Source organism: Lagopus muta, chromosome 2 (assembly GCF_023343835.1).
Source record: "Lagopus muta isolate bLagMut1 chromosome 2, bLagMut1 primary, whole genome shotgun sequence".
Classification (NCBI taxonomy): domain Eukaryota; kingdom Metazoa; phylum Chordata; class Aves; order Galliformes; family Phasianidae; genus Lagopus; species Lagopus muta.
The window spans coordinates 45,915,077-45,942,785 of NC_064434.1; the positions used below are offsets into that span (position 1 = coordinate 45,915,077).

The 27,709-nt window shown below is 37.1% G+C and overlaps 1 protein-coding gene across 1 annotated transcript; it reads right to left on the reverse strand.

Moving 5' to 3' along the window:
* Positions 1–5,314: 5,314 nt before the first annotated feature.
* Positions 5,315–27,709, reverse strand: HDAC2 (histone deacetylase 2). Its single transcript, XM_048936103.1, has 14 exons — positions 27,537–27,709; positions 20,203–20,315; positions 19,601–19,718; positions 18,614–18,688; positions 18,169–18,307; positions 15,691–15,832; positions 12,349–12,441; positions 12,138–12,246; positions 10,556–10,696; positions 8,858–8,966; positions 7,284–7,414; positions 6,672–6,827; positions 5,844–5,901; positions 5,315–5,638 (listed from the first exon to the last, which is right to left on the reverse strand). Exons 1-14 carry the CDS (start codon positions 27,586–27,588, stop codon positions 5,608–5,610), a joined length of 1,467 nt encoding a protein of 488 aa, XP_048792060.1. The 5' UTR covers positions 27,589–27,709; the 3' UTR covers positions 5,315–5,607.

The following is a 27,709-nucleotide window of genomic DNA, read 5'->3' on the forward strand; positions in this document are numbered from 1 at the left end:
CTGTTCCAGGAAACCATAGAAACTGTAAGAAAGGGAATAGAGAGGCACATCCCAACAAACAGTGCAGCATGTGAAGCTCTGTAAACACCATGCCTAAAGCCCCTTCTTGCAGCATTCAGTACTCCTAGTAGTTCCCGTATCACCTCACTGGAGATTGCAAAAGGCAGGACCTGTTTGTTTTTAAACAAACATAGATGAATATTGTTGGAAGGAGGTGGCTCTGGAGTAGCATGATCCACAGTGAGAGTCCAGTGCACCCTCTAACACAAACAGCAGAAAATAAGTTTGTTGTATTCAACTCTAATCCCCCACGTACCTTAGTTTCAATCCCAAAGCTCGAGTTCAGCTCCTGGCTGTTGGATGCTTTCAGCCAGCATCTGAAAACAACATTGTTTTAATTATGAATAACCTCAGCCTACCCAAGATCTAGTTTTTTTTTTAATTTTTATTTATTTATTTTTCAACTCTATCTTGGCCAGGCTATCACTAGAAGGTAAGCAAGGTCATTTCAAGTTCATTCATTACAAGAGACACACCTTAGGTGTGGTCTATCTCAGCACTTCTCCCTGCAGGAGCTCCCCTAACTCTTTGTTCAGGTTGGTATCACTTGGGATAATAAAGCCAAATTAGCCACCGTAACACGCTCTGCTGCTCTTTGGTAGCCTGCTCTGGTAATACAAGGGACATGCCCATGTTACTGCACTCTCAGACAGGAGACAACAAAAGCCATAACACTCATGCTAAACTGGGTTTGTAGAAGTATTAGAAATATTTTAAATATTAAAAGTACAAGCATGTAAATAATTTTCTCTATGTCTTCCTGCAGCACAAAGACCTCAAAAGAGGCATCGTATACAATAAATCACATCTGCTGTCACACGAGGGTTGAACTCATGTCCCAAAATTTCAGTTCCTTGTTTCTAAAACCAGAAGATGCTCACGCTCTCTGGAGTCCAAGCACTTTTCCTCTGGAGGTGCTGATCTTCAGAACTGCAGTTTATCTGCCTCTGAACATCAAATCCCAAAGGGGTCTTTCTGATTAGCCACTCAAATTAGTTCACTGAAATGTAACCCATCATTTTAAGACTTGTGACATCATTCATCTGGGAATAGGAAACATCTGGTAAAGGAAACAACAGAAAATGCCTTTCAAACTTTACAGTAATCATCAACTGAACGTTTTTCCCATCCAAGCTTACTCCACAGTTACATTTGCTCTTCCTTTCGCTCTAGTAGACAGAGGTTTAAACATGGGATGTTCCCGTATGTAAGGAATGAAGGGAGCTTCCAAACAATAATCAGTCTAAGTGCTTACAGAAGTCTTAGAACTGTTCCCTACATGCAAGCCAGGCCTCACCCATAGGTGGAAGAAGTATATAAAATTCTTCAGAGCAATTCTAGCCACACCACACTTCATTATTTATTCTTGTTACTTTTTTTTTTTTTTTTTTTTTTTAAAGGAGAGCATCTAGATTCTTGATGTTGAGGCATTTTATCAGACATCTGCTGTATAGTTACAGCAGCACTGTCCATTCAAGGATTCACTGTCTAGTTCCAAAGATTGTTACCGCTCACTATGGAATGAAAAAACATTGCCAAAAAATACAGTGAAAGGGAAATAATCAAAAAACAGATCAAAAAAACATCACCAGCAGTGATGCAATTAGGGAAGTATGCCCCATTCACCCACATCATGAAAAAGCTGAAGATTTAACACAAAAAAAATTCCATTTACAAAGTCATAGCAAAGTCTCTTTCTTCCAGTTTGAGTCGTCAGAAATTTTCCTTATAATTTTGGTCTCCACAGAAAAGTACTAAATAGAAACTTTAAAAGAATGTTGCAATTGTATTTAAAAACCTTCTGGATCAAACAGGGTGGTAGTCAGCCACACAACAGTGTGGCATTCTGACTCATAACTCCTCACTCTGATCTTCACTTCCTCGGTTTTCAATTGCTTGCTAGCCCGAAAAAAGAAACAAACAAAACCAACTCAAAAGAACCCCCACCCACCTCTCCCAAAAAAGACAGAAGAGACTTTCACAATATTGACTCAATTTTGTGCTAGGCTTAACTTGATATAATCTGCAGTGATACAGAATTTTTGCTTCTACCAGCTAAATCTCTAGAGCACTTCATTGAAACAAATAGTGTTAAAAGCAGCATCACAAAGGAAGTTTTAAAAATAGACTGTAAGAACAGAGAATCATTCAATGTATGCATTATCCATGTGGAGCCTGTTTGGCAACTGCTGCATGGAATTACTCAAAGTTTACCCGCAACCTTCCCCCCCCCCCCTCCCCCCTTTTTCTTCTGGCAGCAGTCATGGAAAACACTAAGCCAAGTTCCTAACCTAGGAAGTTGTTCTTTAATTCTGCCTTCTGTTATCCAGCTTTGACATCTAGTTTTGCCAAGTCATCCATCTACAAATAAATGCCATTTCAAAAAGATACTGTCTTCTCTGAGGTAGACTGAAATGTATTAAACACTAAATTGAGCTGCTGGCTATAATCACTATTAAATAAGAGGATATAATTATCTGTGCCAGTCACAGACTGTCACAGAGATGAGAGAATACTACAACAGGTAACTACTACAAATTACGAGAATTAAAAAAAGCAGTAACTATTAAAAAGTACTGTTTTTGTTGCTGTGTTCTGAGTAGTATCTGATTATATGTGTTCATACACGTGTCTACGTATAATGCAGTTCCTTTTACAGATTTAAATCCCACTGGAAATTTGGCTAAAAAGGAGTTGCCTCAGAATACTAGCATGCATGCAAACAGTTGTCAGTTCTAGGCTCAGAGCAACAAAAATTCTGAATTCTCATTCAGATTTGTTTTAAGCCCAAGCACAAATTAATTCTCAGAATGTTACTTAAAGGATGGAAAGATGCAAATACATAAAATGTATTTTCAGTGGGGCTTCCAAATATATAAATGCAAAATTGTGAGAAAGGCAATGTTTTCATTTAAAAGTCCTACAAAACAACAATAAGTGGAAATAATGCAGTTCAGTCCTATTGATATTCATTCACATTTATATTGCTGTACTGCTTATTTCCTCATCCAACAGCAATCTCTTTTTAGACTGTACACAGACCTACAAGCATTTCAAAGAACAATTTGAATAGCTCCTATTTTCACTCAACTAGAAAGCAGTTGCTTATGTTAAAATAAAAAAAGACCAAGATGCCTGAGTTCTGGAAATTCTCTCAAGTATTCTGAACTCTTGCTAAGATGACTCCTTATGAAGTAAAAACAATATCAAATGCTTTGCAAGATCCTTTGTAAAATGAAGAGAGCAGTAATACAATAAATACTAGGAAAAAAAGTAATGCCTTCAGAACTAATAACCAGCATGAATATCAAAATAGATCTATTCTTATTCTTCCAGAGTTTTAGACATTGCATGGTGAATGTCACCATCTGGAATAAGCAGAAATGATTTATTGAATGTGTAAAGCTAAAAGCAAGTTACACTTGAATTATATGTCAGTCCTTTAAGGACAAAGGAAAAAAGCAAAAGTTTTCTCCTCTAGACTTAAATACTGAGCATAATATAACTGGTTATGTTACATTATGGCACAAGAGACATTCATTTTGCAGAGCAAATCTGCACAATTTATAGAAGGGTTACCAACAGCTTCTTTCCAGAAGGGAAAAACAAATTAATTAAAATGCTTATGTTTGGAGAATTCACACAGTTAATTCAAGGTATGTTCTTTAAGTAGAGAGGCTTCATAAAGACAAAGGTATATACTTTAGTATTACACCTGCCTTTAACAGGAAGAGATACTTATCAGGACTCAGAAGGATACAGTAGCATCCAGCATTCCTATTAGCACTGTAAATTCTCATAAACAATGCAGGATGAGACAATTTTTTTTTTTTTTTTAATTTGAGTTACTTGAGGGTTGCAATCACAAGTATTCTTGGGTTTCATTCATAACATCATTAGATTTCATTGCTTTGTATTGAAGTGATCCAAAGTTAGAAATTTGGCCTTTTCAACACCATTATCTGAGAAATAGTTTTTTGTTATACTTGTAACAATGGCAGAGACTACAGGTCACTTGAACTGACACCCTGTAACAGTTACAAAAAAAGTTTATATCGACTTAAGAAAAATAAACAAAACCACCACCTTAAGACATATATATATATATATATAAAATACAAATATATCTGTCACTTTCAGCCCTGTGAAAACTTCTCTAACAGAATTTAGAGTGCTGAACTCCTTGCAAATATCAGTGGGCACTTAGAGGCATGCTTATGGCATCATTTATCACTTCTCACCTCTTTGGTACAAACCCATGACCTTCCTATAGTCCCTCAAATCTAACTTTTATCCTTTGCCCTAGAGAGCTAGCAGGCATTAGATGCACAAAGGAGACCACAGATGCTCACAAACATACCCAAAGCCACAGGCTTGGTCCTTGTGTTTGTACCTCCACTATCCTCAAAGAAAACAAAGAAACAGCATTTTACCTCTTTGGTACAAATAAAAAGTATCTTCTCTCCTTAAACATTGTATTTCAGTCCGCTAATTAACACATAGTTAACTTCAATTACCAACAGGATCAGCAGTTAATTCACAAACTACTTGAAATTAACAGCAATCCTGAAAACTTCAGCATTCAATGCTCTGTAAGCCTGAAAACAAAGATTGAGAGGAGGAAAAAAAAAGGAACAAGTATGCTCAGATTTCTGTGTTTCAGTTCAGACAACAGAATGAACTAAGCAATCAACAAAGGAAAAAGTAAACATTTCTGTTTTTAAAACAGGGACAACATTTTACAATGCTTACAGCTATTAAAAAAAAATCAGGACAGATTATTATTTACAGCCAAACCTTTACTTCTTATTTTGTATATTTTGAAAGATGACCATATAGAAATTTAATTTACAGCAAATTAACCAGTTTGGGGAGTAGATACTGATGGTGGGAAAGATTCTTGGACACAAGGCATTTTGTTGTTGAGTTTTAAAATTCTGTACCAAAATGCAAGTTTGTATTACCATACCACTCAAATACCTCTTCCCTCATTTATTCAACTTGTTCAAATCTCATGTATTCATTATATTTGTCATCACTCTTGGCAGCAGCCATTGAAGTACATGAAGCAGCACAGTTCAACTTGAATATTCACCAGCTGTCTATCTAAATCTATCAGCTACTCACAGATAAATGTAAGTCTGTTCAACTTAGACGGAGCTTTGCCTTTTTAGTTCAATGATGGACAGAAGACAACCAAGTACTTTTTTTTTTTTTTTAATAAAGATAAAATTACAAAAAAGGTAAAATCAGCTCAGGAAAGGCAAATTACTTTAATAGATCAGTTTAGACATTTAACATAACTCACATCCATTTTAAATACTATTACATAAAGCATGGTGAAGAAAGGAATTTCTGCCTCATAATTAGAAAACTCACAATACAACTTGCCAAAAACCAGAACAAAGCCGTTTGAAAATAAATACGGTCCATGCCAAATAGTACAAAAATGAAATCAGCAGTCTTTCTCAATATGAAAACTTCTTCCTTTAGGTATTCTCCAACTCTAGCATTATGTTCTGCAATTGATGTGAGGCTATCTTTCGTTCAAGGATTGCTGAGCTGTTCTGATTTTGCTCTGTACAAAAACAAAAATAAACTGTTAAGATGCATGATTTTTTTTTTTAGATTAACCATTTCAGAAATGCAGTGTTGACTTAGTACTGTTCTAAATCGTAAATGTTTAGTATTATGAGGGATATGTACAGAAATCAATACTTAAGAATACTTTTAAGTTACCAAATGCTCTTCAGTAAGGCGACATTAATTAATTAATTGCTTACCCTTTGGTGTCTGCCTTTTCACCACTGTTGTCCTTGGATTTATCCTCCTCCTTAACATCTAAAAATAAAAATTACTTGGTTTAAACATATGTATAGATGCAAGTGAACTTTAGAAGGAAAAAAAAAAAAAAATAAAATAAAAAAAATCGGGGACAGCTATACTTCATAGATACAATTGAAGCTAAGAGAAACAGCTTTAGGGAAAGAAAAAAGTAACCTTGCTTATTGACATATAGTATTAAATGCATCCATCCTGGGAAGTTACCTGGGCATGGTGCCAAGTGATTCAAATTAAGTCAGGCATAGTTTCTCTTGACTGGCTGAAACAGTCAACACCTGCATTTTCCCCAAAGCTTTAAGGGGTTCAGTCTCATACTCTAATGATACAGACTTTTACTGGAAAAGTCCAAAAGTTCTTTGAAGTATACTATTCCTAGAAACCTATCAAGCTTCAGTTTCAGAAGAAAACTAGCAGCCTCACTCTATCAAAGCAAAAAGGAACAAACTATTTGCGTAACATAGTTAAAGATAATTTTTTTTTTAACCCTAATAAACCCCTGGCTTTTAAAGCTTCAAGTCTGGGAAGAAACAACACTGATCCTATCCTTCAAGTTTGCATGGAAATACTATTTCAGGATGAATAGCTGCATCTTAAAAATCAATGGTGAAACTGATTAAACTTTAAAATAGATTTTTAAGATATGATAAAAAAAAAACCAACCACTGTTTCAATAGTAAAATAGCTGTTAACACAGAATGTATCCTTCTTCCAGCAGGACAGATGCCTGTTGTTCTAAAAGGTAGGATAAAATAACCATAGAATCCTACCTGCTTTTTTGTCCTCTGTCTCTTTTTTGTCTTCCTCTATCCTAGCTTTCTTTGCTCCTTTCTTGTGATCTGCAACATTTCGCCGTCCGCCTTCCCCTTCATCTTCAGAGTCCGAAAACTCTTCATCACAGGCAATGCGCTTATCAGATGCTCGAACTGAGATGGACAGTTATGAAATTAAACAAAAAGGTCAGAATACAGACTGACTACATAGACATAAGAACTACTAAATTAAGAACTAGTAAAAATATACTATGAATCAGAGAGACAATTTACTTTCAGAAACACTTATTTCATTACTGTTTTTATGAATAGCAAGTCAGAAGCTAAGTCCTTCATCTAATGCTTCTGGAGTATATTAAAATAAACTGCAACAACTCGCTCCATAAGACTCAAGTACTCTCGAGCACTTCTTGAAAACTCCTTTACAGTTTAATATTTGGGCACAGATGCCATTTTAATAACCACAGGACTGGTAGAACTATGGCAAATGTTTTTAACTTGGAAAATGACTTCTCCAATTGCCAATCATCCAGTATCACACTTCTAAGACTGAGGTTCCGAATAGTTGAAACTAGGATGACTCTACTTGGACTTTATAGTGTTTCTTACTTGAAATGCGTTTGTCTGGATCTTCTCCATCCTCATCTCCACTGTCTTCATGAACAGCATCTTCAGGAATGGCCTGCATCTGTACACCAGGTGCATGAGGTAACATGCGCAAGTTTTCAAATAAGCGTTGCCTGTAAGTAATATAAAGTTACTACTCTGCAGAAGTAGCATTTCCTTGGATTTTGTATTTAATTCTGCAAATTCTGCACCCAAAGTTAACCTGCTTATCTTTAAGAAAGTCTTCAGAAAGCTTTCCATCCCCAGCAGATCACTAGTATTCACAGCCTATTTTGCTATCACATTCTTTTAAATTTTAAGCATATATCGTTAGCTAACTTCAATCTTCAGTTCTCCACTAGGTCAGTAGGTGTCCTTCCCACTTGGTGACCCTGGTGACAGCATTACTCTATTTAATAGACAAGAGTATCAGGCTGGATAATAAACTAGTCTCTGAAAAAAGCGTGACAAAAAAGACACTTAAAGCATGACTACTTCCATGCTGTGTGCAGCAACGAGATCGGGATCAGAAGCGATCCGTTTGGATGAAATTGCTTACTATTTAAGAGAGAATAGACAGACATTCTTGTCCAAGCCAACTGATGCGACAGATCCCGCACTCCATAGGGCCACATGCAGGAACAAGGACAAATACCTGAGACTCAAAATTACTGATCCAAAGAAGTTTGAGTGGAGAGAAGTGTTGGCAGGTTACAAGCATCAGCATTTGTGACAACTGTCTCAGTATCCCTCTGAACAATTCAAAGTGTGAATGGCAACTGAGGTTGTATGAGATCCTTACAGTCTCTTTTTCTGTTTCTATCACATGACCTTCTTCTAAATCCAAATTAGGAACAAACCATTGTAAACAATGAGTACTTCAGGTTAATCAATTATCTCTTATTAGATGAGTATAGATTTGATTATTCTTAAGTATTATTCCATTTCTGAAGCACAACATTAGTTTGCAAACAAACCTTCATGATGTGGGTAGGCAAAAACTGAACTAAGAAGCAGCAAAGCCTAAGAACACTATCTCTATAGCTTGTCAACAGTACCTCACAACTCTTGTGGACTTGTCAAACTACAGTTTCAATTGCTTGCAGGCATGTTGCTATCTTTCCACAGTTTTTGATGTCTACCCACGTGATTTATTTTTATTTTTTAAGGCTGACAGCTACAAAGAATGACAATCAATTCGTGTTTAGACAAGGGAGTTGAGAATTTGGAAGGCTAATAATCAGTGCACACCACAGCTTCTTTCCTGACAGGATAAACTTCTTTCAAAATCAAAATAGCAAGGCAAATAAAACAGTTCTCTCTTTAATTGCTGGAAGAAGTGAAAAAAATCTAAATTGAGTCTTAAGCTTTCATATTTAAGTAGACAGGACTTCATAAGCATAGAAACCATTGTAGGCACAGACTTCTTAATTAAAAGTTCATCTTCTGATAAAGAGAAAATACGTCATTTCTATTCAGTACTTTTTCAGTGTGTAATAGGGAAACTTGTGTAAAAATTAAACCTCTGGAGAAACAACTCACACTCGTACTTGGCAAATAAGGTAAGCACTACTTACTTGATCTTTTCCATATATTCTGGTGTATTCTGATTAGTCATATTTGATGGACTAATATGGAGCTTGAAGTCTGGTCCAAAATACTCAAAGTAATCATTGTATGGTAATTCTATAAAACAGAACAGAAAAGACAATTGTGACCCAATGGTGATTTCAATCATTTTAAATACAAAATGTACACAAAATACAAAAAGTACAAATCTTTCAGTGTTTTTCTCTAAATTACTCAACACGTTAAGTTAAACATTTTTTCTCTGCACAAAACAATACAAAAAGAATAAAGTTCTACTTTAATCACATTAGAACACATGCTGACACAATGTGTAAGTAACAAACCTAATCATTAAAAATGCTAATTCTGGAGATGAGGCATGATTCACTGATGATTATTTATAGCTACTTCCAAGTTACCTTATGTGTGCCAGTCAGAATATTCCTCTAGTAAAACACATGATGGGTACAAAGGCTGCCCCAAAAGTAATGTTTCCTGTTTTATGATGTTGATCCATGACATCAGAGGCAGATGCTAATGGTAGCATAGTAGAGGTTGAACCTTCCCACCAACATTCTGTTATATTTTGTTGCCATGTGACAGATGACAGCAGAGGGGCAGTCTGACAGAATGGCATCTGACATGGAAGTGCAGATGAAACAAAGGTGTGGAAGTGAATTTCTATATGCAGAAAAAATAGCTGACACTCACTGATGCTTGCTGAGCATTTATGGAGACCAAACAACAGATGTGAGCAAAGTGAGGTAGGTGGTGGGTAGCGTGTTTCAGCAGCAGTGACACAGACAGTGGGTCACCTCTGCTGATGCTCACATTTAAGTGTGGTATTCAGGCTCTTACTCATCACTGGTAAAAATGCAAAGCTCATAGTGACTGTGTTGAAAAATAGTGTTTTGTAGCTAACAGTTTGCTGTATCAAATAGTATTATTGTTCTTTTTGTATCCACTGTAGTTTCCACAGCAGTAAGAGAGATTACTTTTGGAGTGACCTATGTATATCAAAATGTTATCAGTAAAACTGCAGTCCAACATGAAAGCCAATGGCTGATGCAACAAGACAGCTCAAGCACCAATGTCATAGAAAAGCTTTCAAAAAATACGTCCAGAAATATACTTGGCCAGAATTACAGGGAGTGCAGGATATATGGAGATATTCCTCAGGTAAATGACTCCACTATTCAAGTATTTAAAAGAAGCTAACTATTGCTCTTTTTGCTTTAGAAGTTTAAAGAGTTTGCATAGCCGAAATTGAGACAAATGGAAGAGATGATGTAAATACGGACACTTTTAGGTCAAAGATATAATGAAGAAATAGTTAAGTTTTACTGTGCAAAACGGGCACTTGTATACTCAACCTTTTCTCATGAACACTATATCTGCAATACTCACCTTACACAGGTCTGTGCTGTCATAATCAAAACACTGTCAAACATACAATAAAATATATACTAAAAAAGCAATCTGGTAATTTAAAGCTTTGATTAAAGCATAAGCAAGCCCTAAGCCTCTAAAGCTTGTTTTGTGTATAAGCTACTGAAAAGTTACCATCTAAGCCTCAACGATAGCTTTCTCTATCTCATTCTAAACTGACACACTGCACTTGGTAAATATTACCATTACTATCCTTTCACTTTGACATTCCCATGATTATTTCTTGACAAGGTGTTAATTTGTGGATTAATATTTACCATTAGGAATTTCACAATCTAAGGCAACAGCAGTTTCATATGTCCAGCATCGAGCAACGTTGCGAATAGTATATCCACCTCCTCCTAACATCAGCAATGGCAAGTTGAAAGTCTTTACAACTTCCACACATTTTGCATGACCTGTCACAAACAAAAATATTTGACAATATATACAAAATGCCTATTAAAGAGAAAAATGTGATTTGCATATATTCTTATACACTTAGAGCTCATTATAAGCAATACTTATTTGATAAGAATTGAATTGGTTCAAGTAAAACAGAACTGTCACCCTCTACAACTAAGCACAATTTCACAACAAGTCAAGATTTACAGGTAAGAAGCGTGTAAAACACACCAAATATTATCCATCCCAGTTTTCAGAGACTTTGCATGACGGTCTCTTATCACTGCAGTACTGAAATGCTCTTAGAACGAGTATTTTGTGTTTTGCATTGATATTTGCTATGAAAAGACAGAGACAAATCTAGGGATAATTTCTCAGTTAAACACAAAGTGGGAAGAAGGAAAAAAAAGTAAATCAGTACTTGGTCCTCTCTACTTCTAAATTTGAACCTGTATGAAAGGTTGCTAAGTCTTGCTTACAGAGTGAACTGGTGCCAAGACAGTACACAGTCCAGGTAGATACAGCAAGTAGATACTGAAAGGCATCTGTAGGAGGCAGCAGCTCTCTTGGTTTCCAAGATATGTAAGATGAAAAAAAATCTGATCTGTATGGGCAACTGAAGGAGCTTTGCCACCTGGTGCAAATCAAAAAAAGAACCCTGAAACACTGCAGACCCAACAGATACTATACTGTTGCCTACAAAACACTCATTGCCTCAGTAAGAAAACACAAAAATAAACCCCAGAAAAAAAAATAAATCAATGATTCAAATAGACTGGATTCAAGGTTTATAAACAGTTCAACATACATTTAACATTTTATAAATATTAGTATTAACCATTTAAGCTATGTTGTTTGCTAAATTAACCTCTCATATCAATTCTAAGAATCATCCTTTTGGGTAGAAATCTAATAGTAAAAACCGCTGAATTCTATGAAGCTTATTAAAAGCAAACGCTACCATGAAGCTCATCATAAAAAACAACAGCATAAACATAACAATGCAATCAGTATTCTAATTTCAGTAATACCTATTTTATGCCCAACAAGATGTTTGATGTTTAGGAGTCCTACTAAGAGACCCGCTAGTTTTGTTAGTTGCCCATCACAGTAAGTGTTGCTGTAGGACTACTGCGGTCATCCTATCAATCCAGGACATTGCTTTAAAGCTACAGAAAAGCCTGTACATAGAAGAAAGGGAATCAGTTGAGTGGCTAGGAGGAACATGGAAAACCGGAGTTCTTAACTTTTTTAGGTGGATAGAAAGAGACAACTTCTGGGTTTCCTTTGGTCATTTCTGTATAATAAAGAAAGAGGTGATTAATCATGGTAATGAACAAAATCTCTCCAACTCCAATCCTCATCTCGCAATTTTGTTGGAAAATCACACAACAGGTAGAAGTTTCTCTTGAGTAAAAAGTTACAGAGAACAAACAGAAACACTTTTCCACTTACCTTTAACAGTAAGATTAAAGCATCCCAACCTATCACCAGACAATGAATCTGCTCCACACTGTAATACTACAGCGCTGGGCTGGTACATCTCCATTACTTTTGATATAATCTATAATCAATATAAAACATCCAGTTGTTAATTCACATTACAAAAACAAAGTCACAAAATGAAAAAAAAACATAATACCAAAGAGTTCAGAAAAACACTCACTGGTTTGAATATCTGTCCATATGATTCATCATCTATACCATCCCTCATTGGAAAGTTGACAGCATAGTATTTGCCTTTCCCAGCACCAATGTCCTATAAGTAAAGATGGAAAACGTTCTTATACTGGTAATAATACAAAATAGTATCATGGAAAAAAAACTTTATACCGACTACAATGAGCTATTTTGAATCACCGTTGATGCCATGAGGGGAAAAAACAGGCAAAATACTGTATTTGATTCTGATTTTCCACTTTGAACTGTAATAATTGTATGCTAACACAACACTTGCAGGAAGTACATTTGATTTTTTTAATTGAAAAACGTAAGATTAAAAGATGACATAAAACCAATCAATTTAGCCCAGCAAAAACTGCTGAGCAAAAAGCAAAGAGAACTGAGAGCAAGGTAAGATGCACAATACATAAGATTTTTATTTGAGAGAGTGCTTAAAACTGTATTCTCTGGTCCAAACATAGGATAGTGCACTTGTTGAATAGAAAGGAGAAAGAAATTGAAGTCAGTTACAGGATGCCTTCAAGAAATACTTTCCAATCTAAGAAAAACAAAATAAAAACCGACTAAACAAAACTCAGGCAGATTATTCTCATTTTCATCAGTTGACAATTCAGGAACTACACAAGCCTATCTAAATGGCATTCCTGGACAACATATGTATTAGAAGTCTTGGTATACAAATAATAATAAATAAATGTTGAGTGAATCAACTCTGGATTCTTCTATTGATTATCAGCTTAATACCTAAAGATACTCACATGCCACACATTCCTATTTTCTCCCTTTAGCTCAGCACCAAACAAGACAGAAACTGATCCAGTTTGCAAACTGCAGCTCTCTGCCACTAATCAAGGTGCAGTGGGGAAGACAATAAGATACAACATAATCAGTTTGGCTATAAACTGTCATCAAATAACAATATGCACTAAGAGGCCCTACACCCTTGAAAAAGTCCAAGTCCCTAGCAGGATGACCCAGCAACACAAAATTTATCAACTGAAGGTGTTGAAATAGTCATGGATATTTTTCCTTTCCTGAAAAATGCATTTTTCACAGCATACGGAACTGCAACGTACCCTTTTCAGTAGCCACCTTTTATTGTTGTTCAATAGCCCAGCATAGCACATCCTCTTCCAGCAGATTATAAGAGTTCACAGCATTGCAAGCAACACTGAAAACCCCTGCTAAACACATCTCTGATTTGAAGCATGTCAGTAATCCAAAATTACATCTAGTTTTTCAGAAGCCAATTTTTCTGAAGTGATCCTTGCTTTTCAGATATAAAAGAAATCAAGTCCATCTTATTCTAAAACACAGACAGCTAAATATCTATGCATTTCCCCTTAATTAAAAAAAAAAAAAAAAAAGGTGAATATAGCTGAACTAGAATAGAGGAATGCAACCTGTCTGTAAATGAGATACATTGGTGGTTCTACAATCGGAGAATTCTGAATTCTTGCATGATTTGTCTCTACACCAAATAACTATAAATTGATCAACAAACTAGACCAAGCAGAAATTACTAAAACAAGCCTGAGCAGAGTCCACTGACCACAAGATTAAGATTTGGTTGACGTAAATAGCCAAAAGAAAATCAAGTTGAGCAGAAACAAGCGATAGAGTAATGGTTTCCGGAACAAATTAATTATTTAGCTCAGTTAACTTTGCAAACTCTAGAGATAAGAAAAAGTTGCTGCATTTTTCTCCTTGGCAGGAAGGTGACATATGCAGTTAGCTGTAATGAAGCCTGCTTAAGTCTGCTGGTATGCAGACCATGATCATTTCAAAAATACTATCTAGCAACATAGGACAAGTTATAATGCCTAAGGTACTATTCATCACTGACATTGTGCTGAAAAAATCCCAATAACATACAATATTATTTACTTCAAACATGTATCTTTGAATTCCTTGTCCTGGGTGTGGTGAGGTGAAGAATCCACAAACTCCTCTGTCAACAGGAAGTGCTGCTTCTAAGACAAAGATATCTAATCCTCCAAAAAAGAAAAGAAAACCTAGCCAATTTCAGCAACAAAAGCTATCTTATAAACATCCCGATCTGCACTATTTTCTTGTTTAATGCACCACCGCCACCTTGTGGCCAGTCGAGTTAAATCACATGCAAAAAAAAAAAACGACACCAAATCCGATTTCCTAAATCAACTCAGAAAGCAGTTTAACAAAATTTAAGAACTGTAACAACAGTCACCTCCAAAAAACAATTGAAATAAACACACTTAGCACCCCACTGACTTAATGCTCAGCTTTGATTTACAGCTTTGTCCACTGGGTATCATCACATCACACTGCAATACACATTCTAGAAGCATTACTGTAAACACAAGTACCTGTGTCACTTGAATCAGTGTAAAAACAAGAAAGTTAATACCTTCTGAACACAACATTTTCATAGATCCACTTTTTAGTAGTTTTTATTAGTTTTCTAATATAACAACTGCACTTAGAAACTAATGTAACAAAGCTGTTAACAAGGAATTGATTTATCCTTGGAGTGCTGTCATAAAGAGAGGCTGAACGCGAGTAACAAGTGAAGAATATATTAATCTTAATATCTGAAATCATATTTCAAGTTGCAAAGTGGAAAAACTTCTGCTCTGATGAGATAGAGTCTAACAAAAGGAATGACTTAACTTACTTAAAAAAAAAAAAAAATAATAATAATCTTAGGATCCAGGCAAATTACTTGTCACTCTCAGCTTTGCTAGAGATTCACCACCTTAAATAATAACACTTCACACTCTGTTGTTCCCTTCTTCAAGTTAGATGTAATGCTAGTAAATCATCTGTGGAGCACGCTGAAGTTTTTCAGCAGTGAGCAGCATTAAAATTCAAAACGTACCTTGTTAACGTATGAAATAATAAAAAATGAACCAACTGTATTACTAAGCAAACCTAGCACAGTACAGTTGCATGTGAAACACTGTGACTACTTAAACTACTGCATAAACTTATTTTGTTTGAATTAAGATGTGAAGCCCTGTGATGTCCAAAGAGCTACTTTCTTCTGTACGTGCAGAACTGAAATGCAGAGACTGTAATTACAGGTGTAGCACACCGCTCAGACAATTTATCCAGAAGCCAAAGAGATGGTTTAACATGTCTAGAAGTAAGCAATTTGCTTCCCAATATCCTGTATTTCTTCCTAAGGTTCCTCAACGCAACTATTACTCCAGACTAACGTGATAAATTTTCAGAAAATACACATTTTTGTGGAGTATGATTGAGATAACAGTACTGAAGTAGCGTCCACAAGGAAGTGCATAAGAGGGAATTTATTGCAATGAAATTTCATGCTCAGTCTTACCCTAAGGTCCCCTGTGCCTGGAAAATATTCACCATACTTATGGAATGATACTGTCATGACACGATCTGTGGTATAAAATGCTTCTTCAACACCATCACCATGATGGATATCAATATCAATATACAACACTCTTTGGTGATACCTAGAAAGAAAAATAGAGAAATCACAATTTTCTGTTATGTTTATAAGATATCAATACCTACCGCAGAAAAATATAAATAAATCCCAGATGATGATAAAGTTTATAATTCTGAAGTTACCGTAACTCTCAGAATTATCAGTACAGTTTGGATAATGGTGAAAATAAGCTCATCTTTAAGTGATTTTTATAATGCAACGCATTCAATATTTAACTGAGCTGTCCTAAGTCAGTAGTAATTTCACCTTTTAATCCTATTCACACCATCTTCTGCTGTCCAGATCCTTAGAATTTACCCCTTTTGTGGTACACTTTTGTCTTTCTCAGTAATTGCCAAAACATTCTGCAATAAAACACCTCGTGTTTGCTTCTCAAGAATTTTTGAAGAATCAGTGTCAGGAGCAGCCATAATCCATATTCCATAAGCCCACAAAAAACAATATTTTAATATTTTCCATCAACTTTCCTTTTTCACCTCTACAAAGACTAAAAATATAAGCATGTTCTTGTTTCCAACTGTACTGCACCTACCATTAACATACAACCACAACATGGCTTAATAGTTATTTAATAGTGCAAGCTTCAGATCATTTTATTTGAGAGGGATAAAGAAAGTTGCTTCATGGCAAGAGCACTGAAAACAACAGTAAACATCCCTTAAATCCTGTGCCATTCAGCAAAGAATAAAGTCTATCAACATCAGAAGACATTTACACTAACCTTTTCACAGTGCTATAGATTACAGAGCAGCCACAGTTTCATGTGTTCTAAGATTTTTCTCTTAACAAGATACCAAACAGAATAGTTCCTATGGTGACATAGCCCATATCTATTTGGAAGGTTACTTCCTTCACACACACAAGTTAAGATTTAAAAAACAATAGTCAAAGCTGGACCACAGAAAAATCATACTGCTTTTGTTAGACTGCAGAGACACAATCATAAAATCATAGAATAGTTTTGGCTGGAAGAGACCACCTAGTTACAACCTCCGTGGGCAGGGACACCTTCCAACAGATCAGGCTGTCTAAAGCCCCATCCAACCCTGCCTTGAACACTTCCATCTATTCACAGCCACTCTGAGCAACCTCTTCTAGTGCCTTGCCACCTGCTCAGTAAACAATTCCTTTCTAACATCTAATCTAAATCTACCATTTTAGCACAAGCCTGTAACTCTTTGTCCTATCACTACACTCACTGATAAAGAATTCTCTTCCAGCCCCCTTTTAGGTACTGGACAGCCCCTAAAAGGTTTCCCCTGAGGATACTCTTCTGCAAAATGAAGAACCCGAACTCGCTCAGCGTCTCCTTGTATCCTCAATATATGCATATTAAAATGAATGTTTTAATATGAAATATCTGTGCCATTAGCAACTTCTTCCATTTTTAAAATCACTTCATGATTACTGCTGCTTCCCTCTACCACCCGCCACCAGCAGATTCAGTTGCTCCACCTCCAAGCAGTCAAATGCCAAAAATATTTTTTGTAAAAAATGAGCCTTATGCTATTAGAAGGGATACAATCCCATTAAATATTATAACTGATATTAATGATTTGAAGTTTTATTGATGCACTGTTGCTTGAAGGTAATTTTGCAATTACTTCTGCATTACTCCCCTCTTCATTTTTTATTCTACAACCAAAGCAGCACAGCTGTTACTTCATTGTTTTCTTAACAGCCAGGTTAACTCATGTAACAACCCAAGAAATCTCAGTGTACGATTTTCCTTAAAATTCCTGTTTGCTAGCAACGGCTTGAAAGACAGAATATAGAAGGGCAAACTGAAAGATCAAAAAGGCCTATGACTGAGAACAAAACACCTAAGGCTTAAGTGCCCAATAGGGTCAGGCCAGGGATCATCTTGACCGCCATTCTGTCTCCATGAGTAGCAACAGGAGAAATTTTTCGAAATCTGTTACCTGCCATCTACAATTACAGCAGATGATATTTTAAAGGGTGCATCTCTTGCCCAAGTTAATGTCTAATTTGTTTTTTTTTTTTTTTTTTTTTAATCTATTGTCATTCTCTGCTTCATTCAAGCTCATGTATTAGTGAGATCCAGAAGTTCACTATCTTTGTGCGGAAAAAGTACTTCAAGAAGGTGTTTCAAACCTATCTCCTAATAATTATTTTTTCCATGTTGTCTGTATTTTAGCTCAGGCTTCTTGCTGAAGCCAAATTGGACAGAGTTGGGAGCTCTCGTCATCAAGAAATTGTACAAGTTCAGCAACGAAAACTGACAAAAAATTACAATTACTATCCATATCTTCAAACATTAAAAAATTAAAAACTTTGACACCTTAAACAATTTTAATCTTTTTCCATCATAAAACTTACTTCAGTAATTCAAGGATGGCAAGCACAATATCATTGACGTAACAAAAACCAGATGCCTCTGACTTCTTGGCATGGTGAAGTCCTCCAGCCCAATTAACAGCCATGTCTGTCTGCTGTCTGTTCAGTTTTACCGCCCCAGCTGTAAAAAGACAGGCACAAAACTGAAAGGAAACGCAGTCAGAAACTTCTGAAGGTCTTTACATTTGTTATAGGAAACAGTATCTCATTTTTAAGTCATTAAATCTCACACTTGATCCTAGATCTCATCTGTTACTAATACTGACACACAAATTGTCAAATATGAGGTAGATCAAGAAACTGTTAATCTCAGTGCTCCTACGCAAAACGAACTTGTATTTGCTTTAGGTTCTATATTATCAAAGGTTTATGTACCCAGTGTAAACATAATAAAGCTACAAAATACCTGGCAAACAACTATACTTACCAACAGAACCTCCAGTTGATAGCTGACAAAACTCAAACAGGCCATCAAATACAGGACAATCTTCTCCAACATTAACTGTGCAAGAAACACATTACTTTTCAAAAACACAATTCCAATAGCATTAGTATAGGCAAGGGTAGCACATAAAAATGCAGAATTCATTTAGCATTTCAACTACTTTTTCCCTCCTCCCCTTTTCTGTCAGGCTTAATTTTGAACTCTGAAACAAATATAAAGTTTGCCCCAACTCCTAATCAAACTCAACTGTTGGTACTGTTTTTACCATTTAAAATGACTCCAAACTGGTTCTTCCCTGTTGTTTTTTTTTGTTTTGTTTCTATAGAAAGCTTTGTCTCATTAATAAGCTAGACTTGTCTGTTTTAGAACAAGCGTTGATTAACATCGTTTTAATAAATGCGCAACTTCTTGGAAAAAAACATCGAGAATAAGGCACTGTAAAGAGCAACAAACACATATTATATATTGGTAGAGCTGTGTGAAACTGTATTTTTAACAGTAACTTGAAGTTACTCCTAAAATCTGAAAAACTACTTAATAGAAAATGTGAAAAGTGAATAACGTGCAATTTTTACCTTCTCCCTCCAACAGGAGAGTCAGCTCCATTTCTTACCCTCAACATATTTAGTAGTTTACTTCTATTCTTCTTTAAGGCAATCTTTTATTCTTCAGAAAGATTTTGCATTAGAAGGTATTTCTAAGACAGTTTTGCAAACACTCACAACTGAAGTTTAACCCGGTGCATTTGGTCTACAGAAAATATTATTTTGCATCCAGCACACATTCTGCATGCAAGTCCTTTAGTAAGCTTCAAGAACATTTCTTTGAACACAGCTGCTTTTAATTAGAAAGACTCAAAATTAACGTAGGTAGTATTCATAACATCACACTGCTGAATATTTAGGTTTAAATAACACAACCAATCAAGCACACATATAAATGCAGAATTTAGCTAATATGGACACTTACATCTTTGCATCTGCTTGCTGTACTCAGACATATTGTCAGGCCTTATTGATCTGAGAAATTTGATGTATTCATCACTATGGTACTTGGTCATTTCCTCAGCAGTAGCTTTGTGGGGTCGCTGATAACAAGAGTAAGTTATGGAAATAATTAGAACACTGCTGCAAAACCAGTTAACAATTAACTAAAGCACACAGCTAAAAAGAAATCTAACCTACTCCAAAGGGAGAATAGTGAAACTACTACTAGTGCTGCTTTGCATGAAGTTTGCATGAAGGATTACTCTGCTAGTTTAATCCCACTAAATTCATCATGCACTTGCACTGATCTCACCCCCACATAATCATAAAAATACCATCAAAGCCTCTACTGGTGTTGCTTCTTACCCCTTCCAGAAAGGGACAACAATCTGCAATCCTTACTAGTTATAAAACAGTACTTCAATTTTAAGTAAGAGAGCACTGAATACACTAAGTATTTTCTATTTCTACTCCCACTTTCCCATTCATCTGTGTAAGAATACTTGAAGCCAACTTACAATACTTCAGTGGACAATCTATTGCTTATACTCACATTTCAGTCAACATTCCATTGCTTATACTCACGTAAATTTCCATTTTTCTGTACAAGCCATAATTTAGGAGCAAGTTGTGTGTCATTCGGATCCTATGAGGTTTCATTGGATGCCCTTGTCCATAGTAATAGTTTCCAATATCACCTGTCAATATTACAGAAACAAATTGACATTACAAAACAAGTTTTTGTTGCTACTTAGGAGAATCACTCCCAAAAGACAAGTAAATATGATGATTCCAAAAAGAGATATGAACAAACTACTCTTTCAAATGGACCACAAGGAAAACAAACAGCCCATAAAAGCTTAAGCAGATGGCAAAAAAAGACCAGAACTAAGACCTTTACTACAAGCCAACAGCAGTGGGGGAGCAAAAATGCCTAGAGTGATTTCAAGTCATGAATTAACAAAACAATGGGATGGAACTGGAAAACAGAATAACAGGAAACAAAATTGGAATTACGAAGGGAGCACAAACCACCACAGTCAGTGACATTATACCACAACAGAGGCTGTAGTAAACCTACCATTTTCTAAGAGCTGATTTTAAGTAGATACTTCCTTGCCCTGCCCTTCATAGCTAATCCTAAAAGTTACACTCCAGAAGTTAGCTTCAAACCCGCTTCTGTAATCACATACAAAACATTTCCAAGCCACCTGCTGCTAGGGATCCAATCCACAGTAGATTAACAGTCTTGTAACCCAGGTGAACCCTACTCTTGTCAAATTGGATAGTGACTTGATACATGGTTACTATAGATCACTTCTTTGCAGGAAGAAAGAACGGCTACTGTCACCAGCCAGTAAGTTTTCCTCTTGCCTGGACAGCAAGAGAACATACCTCTCTCTGCCCCAAATGCAGACATTCCCAAGAAACAAACCATTCTGAATAGAACTTATGTTCCACATGTTTTGGGAGACACGGACAAGCCTAATAGGTATATTCAGTTGTCAAGGGCTTTCACATTGTCAGTTATTTGCAATAGCTCCTCTTCTGAGGAAATTCCTTGGTAGCATTACTGATTTTACCTTCTTCTTGAAAACTTTCACTTTTCTTTCACGTTTGTCAATAATTTTTCAATAAATGTTTCCAGCCTACTGGAAAAGAAATAACATTGTTTTCAAAACATAATTTTACATATTTTAGTAGAGAAGGGTAAGAAGTAGCACTGCTACAAAGCAGCTGCAGTTTTACTTCTTTAACATGAGCTCTAGGTCACCAGGAAGGTAAAACATCAGCCTCTAATAGCATCACTAAGTACCAAGAAGAGCAAGCACTATAGTAAGATTAGAAATATTAAAGGATTCTAAAAATCCGACTTTTAGCTTTTGGAGTAATAGGGTAAATAAGGACACTTCACAAAACAGATATGGCCTAATGTATTGTAACAGAAAGGTATCTATGTAGGTTCTCCTAAAGTAACACCTCCTATTTCCACCTAAAATAGAACAGATACAAAGAGCACAATAACACTACTTGATAGAGCAAGTTCTCAGCTACAAAACACTTTTTCAAACACAGTCACCACCATTAGCCAAATTGTACAGATGAGCTGATTCAGATGCTCTTCATTTCATGGTGTGACAGCTGTGCACGACTGAATGCAGCTTGTCTTTCTTTCATGTCAATGGTGCCACTGTTGAAACACATCACCCGCCATATTGCTGTGCTCACAGCTACTGTTTGGTGCCCATAAATGCTCAGCAAACATCAATGAATGTCAATGGGTGCCATTTTTTCCTCATGAAGGAATTCAATGACACACCTCTGCTTCCGTGTCACACTGTACTGCCATGTCGGACACCATTCTGTCAGACTGCCACTCTGCTGCCATCTGCCCGGTGGCAACAACACCTCACTGAGTACTGGCGGAAATGTTTAACCTCTTCTACCAACATCCATCTCTGTTATTGTGATAATATATATGATATGAATGTGATATGAATATGATATGATGAATATACGATTAACATAATAAAATACAAGCTATTATTTCTGGAGCAGCCATAATGGAAAGAACTGTTCAGCATCTTTCTCCTCATCAACTCATATCAATGGGAAAAACACTATTGTTTAAGAACTTCAAAAGATTTTACTCATTCCTAACTTCGGTAAGTAAATGGTAACTAGCACATCAGTCAGTAAGATATAGACTCCAGCTGATACTGCAACCCTACACTGTTTTCACAGGCAGGCCAAGAACAAAAGGTATTAAAAAAAGAGGACAGCATCCCTATAGCTCCCACCAAAACATCTCCTAACATCATACAAAACATGTTCTACATTTGCTTTTAGCAAGGAGCTTCAAGAACTCTTTGAATCTAACTACTACAAGAAGGACCACCTTTTACTAACCCCACCTTCTTTCTACCAAGTTACTCTTACAGGTTCAAAAAACTTCAAGCTAACAAGAGCTTAAGACTTTTGAAGTTCTGAAGACAATAATTCCATAATAGTACCTTTAAATAACATGGTGCTTTTGAGAAAATTTCACCCCAAATGCGTTTGTGATGCAATGAGTTCTTACTTTTTTTTTTTTTTAAGGTATATTTCAATTTTAATTACACAACACACAGTCATTATCACCAACATTTCACTCAAAATGTTAATGTATAAGGAAGCAGACTAGAAATTATTTGTATAATGGAAAAGACTTGTTATTTTATCTTACATAAAAGAAAGGACAGCATTAACATGCTCCCTGAGTATATTTGGGGTGTATCTTTTGATAAAAGCATCATTTAAACATTCAAAATCACATATCACCTGAATACCACCCATCACAACAGCATGCTTAAAAATTAATAAAAGTCAATAAATAAATATATTTAAAAAGTTAAAAGCTATATTTAATGTTTTCAATACAAGCTAGAACTTTAAAAGATTCAGCAAGCTGGCAAATTTTATGAAAGCTTAAGCGAGAGAAGATCTGCTAGTGAACAGCTAGTGGAAGCATATTGATGCTTTTGTATTAAAGGTCAGCTGTAATGACTAACAATAGATCTCAATATCATACACTTCAGTGACAAGCAATACTACTGGCATCTTTCAAGTCTTGCATCATCAACACAAAAAGGGTTTTGGCATTACCCTCATGAAAAAATATTGAAACACGTGGACAAAAAGCCCATTAAGTTTCAAGGCATTTCTATGATGTATATGTTGGCAGGGATAGGGAAGGAAGAAGTATGCAAGAGGTTCCATTTTTGGCACCAGCATCTTGATTTTTAGCCTGTTGTCACCATTTTGGAAACATCATCCAATGTAAGGCTGCTGAGAAATGTCTCCTTCTCCTTCACCCCATGAAGGAGCACCTCCTCCACATATCCTGAACTTTTCTCTCTCTTCCTTGGTTTGTTTTTTGTTTTTTTGTTTGTTTGTTTTTTGAACACTACAGCCTTACTGGAGTACTCAGACAGAGAGAAAAGCAAAGGTGAGAGCGTATATATATGCATACATGAGAAGTGGATACAGTAGAGCCGAGTACAAAGACGACCACTGAAGACTACACAAGAGTGTTTGATGCCAAAGTTGTCAATACCAGAACAAAAGGCATACAAAAGTGTTCTAAGTGTTATAAGCATAATCTCTAATCACTCACCAGTGAGGGTGCACATGTAAAGTGCAAAAGAAAACATAACTGAAGCATGAAGTAGAGGGAAAAAATGTGAAGCAGCATATGCAGAAAGTAGGGAAATCTATTATTTTGTTCACAGAAAAGCTTCAAAGACCATTCTATACCAATAACATTATCAGCTAAATGGCTGGTAACGAGAGGCAACAACCTAATGTCAGTTAAGAACTCAACATTTTTGGAAGAAAGACAAACCAAATGTCAGTATAATGTAAGCACCAGCTTATGGGCCTGAACAGTTTATCACATGATACACACAGCAATACCATCAAACAACCAGAAAACCTACCTGAAAATTAACTTGTTACACATACTGCCATGCCCTGGGTTCAAATATGCTAATACACTAACAGCCTGTCAATTCATCAAATGAAGACAAATCCCCGTGATTCCTTTGTTGAATGTGACACACCTCTCTATCAGAGGCTTCAGAAAGGCCTGCAGATGTTCAGTATTCTATCACAGACAGATACAAGAGGCTACATGCTTGAAAGGAACTTCAGTTACATTTGAGAGATTCGCAGCAGGCTGTGAAAAGCAGCTAAGGCCAGAGAAGTATGCTAAGAACATCTTCTCCAAGAGTTTTAGAGAAACTAGACAAGTAAATCAACTGATTACAAAAGGTCTAAGCAGAATGAAGGAGGATGCAATATATAACATTTGGACATTGTTTTATCCTCTAATGACATATAAAACTTTTTATGCACACAGATCATACCTCTGCTCATTTTAAGCATAGCTAGCATGAAATCACAAGATATTTTGTAAGCACTGTAAGTACACAAACACAACCACTACAATAGAAACCACATGAAAAAAAAAATAATCTTACTTGTGGTACTTACATTTGGATTGGCTTCTGCAACACGAATAGACAAAATCATGCAAAGACAAATCTAGAAAACAATCACTGGTGCTTGATAAGTCCAACAAAGATATTTAAATAGACTTTAAACTCCTACATCTGTAGACTTCAGGGTTTGTTTGTTTTTTTTTTTAATCCTCTTGTCCTTAAAAACAAGCAGGTTTTTAAAATTAAGCAGGGAAGGTTGTGCCTTTGAACCTTCAGCATAGGTTGGGCACCACTGCAGTTCTAGAAGCCACAGTTCAAAGCATCGCTTCTGTGAAACACTCTTCAGTTAAAGTCTGCAGATACACAAGTTCATCTGGAAGTACTAACATACTTAAACAGCATCTGAGTATACTAATGTGATGCACTATTAATACAAGTTTAGTCTCACCTCTATGGGTGGAACCACCCACATTCTTATGCAGATCCCTGGAACTTCTCATGAAGGTAAAGCCTTTTGGAAATACACATTAAATTGCGCAAGAAATGCAATCTAAACAATCCTGTTACTGCACTGGCATAGAACAAATACAATCACCAGCTATAACCATGTTAGCTGCTGCATGATTCCTTACAACTGTGTTCTGCTGTACAGGATACAGAGCTGGAGAGACCATCTGGGTCCTGTCCTCGTTGCTGTGTTCAATGCATATCTGTTTTGAAATAGGTCACTGAGACACCCAGGCCACAAACTGCAAAGTGGACGTAGCTAACGCTCTCTAACAATAAACTGCAGAAAAATGAAATCAAGCTCCTATCTACCACAAGTTTATTGGTTGTGGGTACTGATAATTATTGATACATGTTAATAGCAACACACTAATCAAGACTTGGTAAGTGACAGGCTAATTTGAAAAAGAGACTTGAGATGATAACCATACTGATCACCACAAAGAATATGTAGAAGTCTACTGCACCTCAAAGAACACGCACATACACTTCTAAAGCTTTTCAACACTTTTTGGCACATACTCTCAAGGACACTGAGTGAAAGCCTTTGCGTAAGGATAAATATGGCAAAAAAATGTCGTTTTTTTTTTCAGTTATGATACCCTTAGAAACACTCTGCACTTTTTGGTTTGGGGTTATTTAAGGCTTCAAGCACTCCCCCCAGCTTAATTCAAGATTTTGCTGGTATAAGATGTTACAAAATAGTAAAAATTATCAGATGAACCACAAATTAGCACTGGAAGCATTTACCACAGGTATTAATTCTAAAAGCTCTTCTAACAACTCCGCTTTCAAAAGAAGTGTAAAATAACTGTTTGACAATAAAAATTAAAAAGGATAGACAAAACATTCCAACGTCTTATTTCTATTACAGGGAAAGCAGGTCATAACAGATACTGTTAGTTGCATATAGTTGTAGGCTACTGATTTAAGCAAGATATTAGCTCCAGCTGTTTGCAAGTCATCATTATCCTGCTTTCACAAAACTTCTCCCTTCCCCACTTTCTCCCACCTCTTCCCTCAGTACAGATTTCGGGTTGTTTATAGAGCTGACAGTAACTAGTACCAAGTCCAGGAATCATAGCAAAATTGAAGATACTTATGCCTAGCAAATGACAACCACCTGGCTCTTAAAAAACAAAAAAACACCACACAATGAAAAAAAATCCAAACCTAAAGATGCAAACATTTGCAAGCAGAATGCTTCTAACCTATTGCTTCTGCATTCCCCTCAACACGGCAGAAATTGATTCCTCTTGCCCAGAAAAAGTAAGATCCCAGTCTCACCAAAACTATCCCTAACAGGGGCCTCCCTTCCCCTTTAGGCTGAACAAAGAACCAGAGCCAGCAACAAAGAGAAGGGGGCGGCAACCACACTCTGCTTCCATCGGTGTAGTGCAAGCCCAAGGCAGGCCCCATTTCTGCCATTTCCCAAGAATGGCAGCTTTGCTACAGCAACAGCCACTTTGGATATCTTCGTGGGTTTTGTGATTGCTCTTCGTTCCCAAAATGGTGAGACCTCCAAAGCGTTGGGGTAAAACAGCCTCGGTCTCACAAGAGCCTGATACACCGATTTCAAGAAACGGTTAAAAGGGGAGACAATTCTAGAAATGGAATCTTTTAAGTACTCTGACCACTGAGTTTGTACAAAAAGAAAAAAAAAAAAAAAAAAGTAAAAGCAAAGTAAAACAAATGCAAACTCAACAGAACATAAGGAAAAGTTCCCTCTGCAGCAGCAAGAGCAAACCACGAACAAGCTGCTGCAGATATCGGAACCTAAATGCAAGGCGTGCGTACTTTCCGAAGCTGCCAGGCGGCTCCATCACGCACACGAGCGTGCAAAGTCGGCAGGCTAGCGAGCAACTCGTCTTTCAGCACTCGGTGCTGGGCACCCCGGCACGCCGCGCCCCGCCGCTGCTGGCTGGCCTGGGAGACCCGCGCTTCCCCGCTGTAACCCAGACGAGGCCCGGGCCGCACGAACATCCAGGTGCCGAACCCACACTCACGGTCTCGGCTTTTTTTTTTTTTTTTTTTTTTTTTTAAACTTTTTTTTTTTTTTTTTTTTTTTTTTTTTTTTTGTAGGGGAGGAGTCAGACTCGGCAGCGCCTTCACGTTTAGCGGATGAAGGGGAGTGTCCCAACTTTTCTCCTTTTTCATTTTTCTCTCGGAGAGGGGGGCGGGGGAGGGTAACAATAAACCCAGCGCTCAGCGCGGGGATCTCTCGGGCCCTGCAGCTCCCGCCCCGTCCCCCTCCGCTGCTCTCCTTCTTCTGTCCCGCCGGCCCCGTGGCAGGGCCCAGCAGGGCCGCAGGTGGATGGCGACCGGGACCCCACGCCTACGCGGGGCAGGGGGCGGCCGCAATGGCGAAGAGGCCGCGCCGTGCGGCGGTAACGGCGCTCTCCCCTCACGCGCGCCCCGAACCCCGCTCACCGTCGTAGTAGTAGCAGACTTTCTTCTTGCCGCCACCCTGACTGTACGCCATAGGGCCGTCGCGCCGGGGACGAGTCGGGGCAGGGGGAGGAGGGAACGGGAGGCCGAGGCGAGAGCGAGCCGGCACCGAGGGAGGAGGGAGGGGGCAGGAGGAGGGAGGGGGCGGGCGCGAG

Excerpts from the sequence above, each read along its gene's own strand:
- HDAC2 (XM_048936103.1), bottom strand. The coding sequence starts at position 27,588 with ATGGCGTACAGTCAGGGTGGCGGCAAGAAGAAAGTCTGCTACTACTAC. Across the intron at positions 20,316-27,536 it reads AGTCTGCTACTACTACGACG|GTGATATTGGAAACTATTAC; the intron begins GTGAGCGGGGTT and ends TAATATTGACAG. Across the intron at positions 18,689-19,600 it reads CAGCAAGCAGATGCAAAGAT|TTAATGTTGGAGAAGATTGT; the intron begins GTAAGTGTCCAT and ends TTTCTTGCACAG.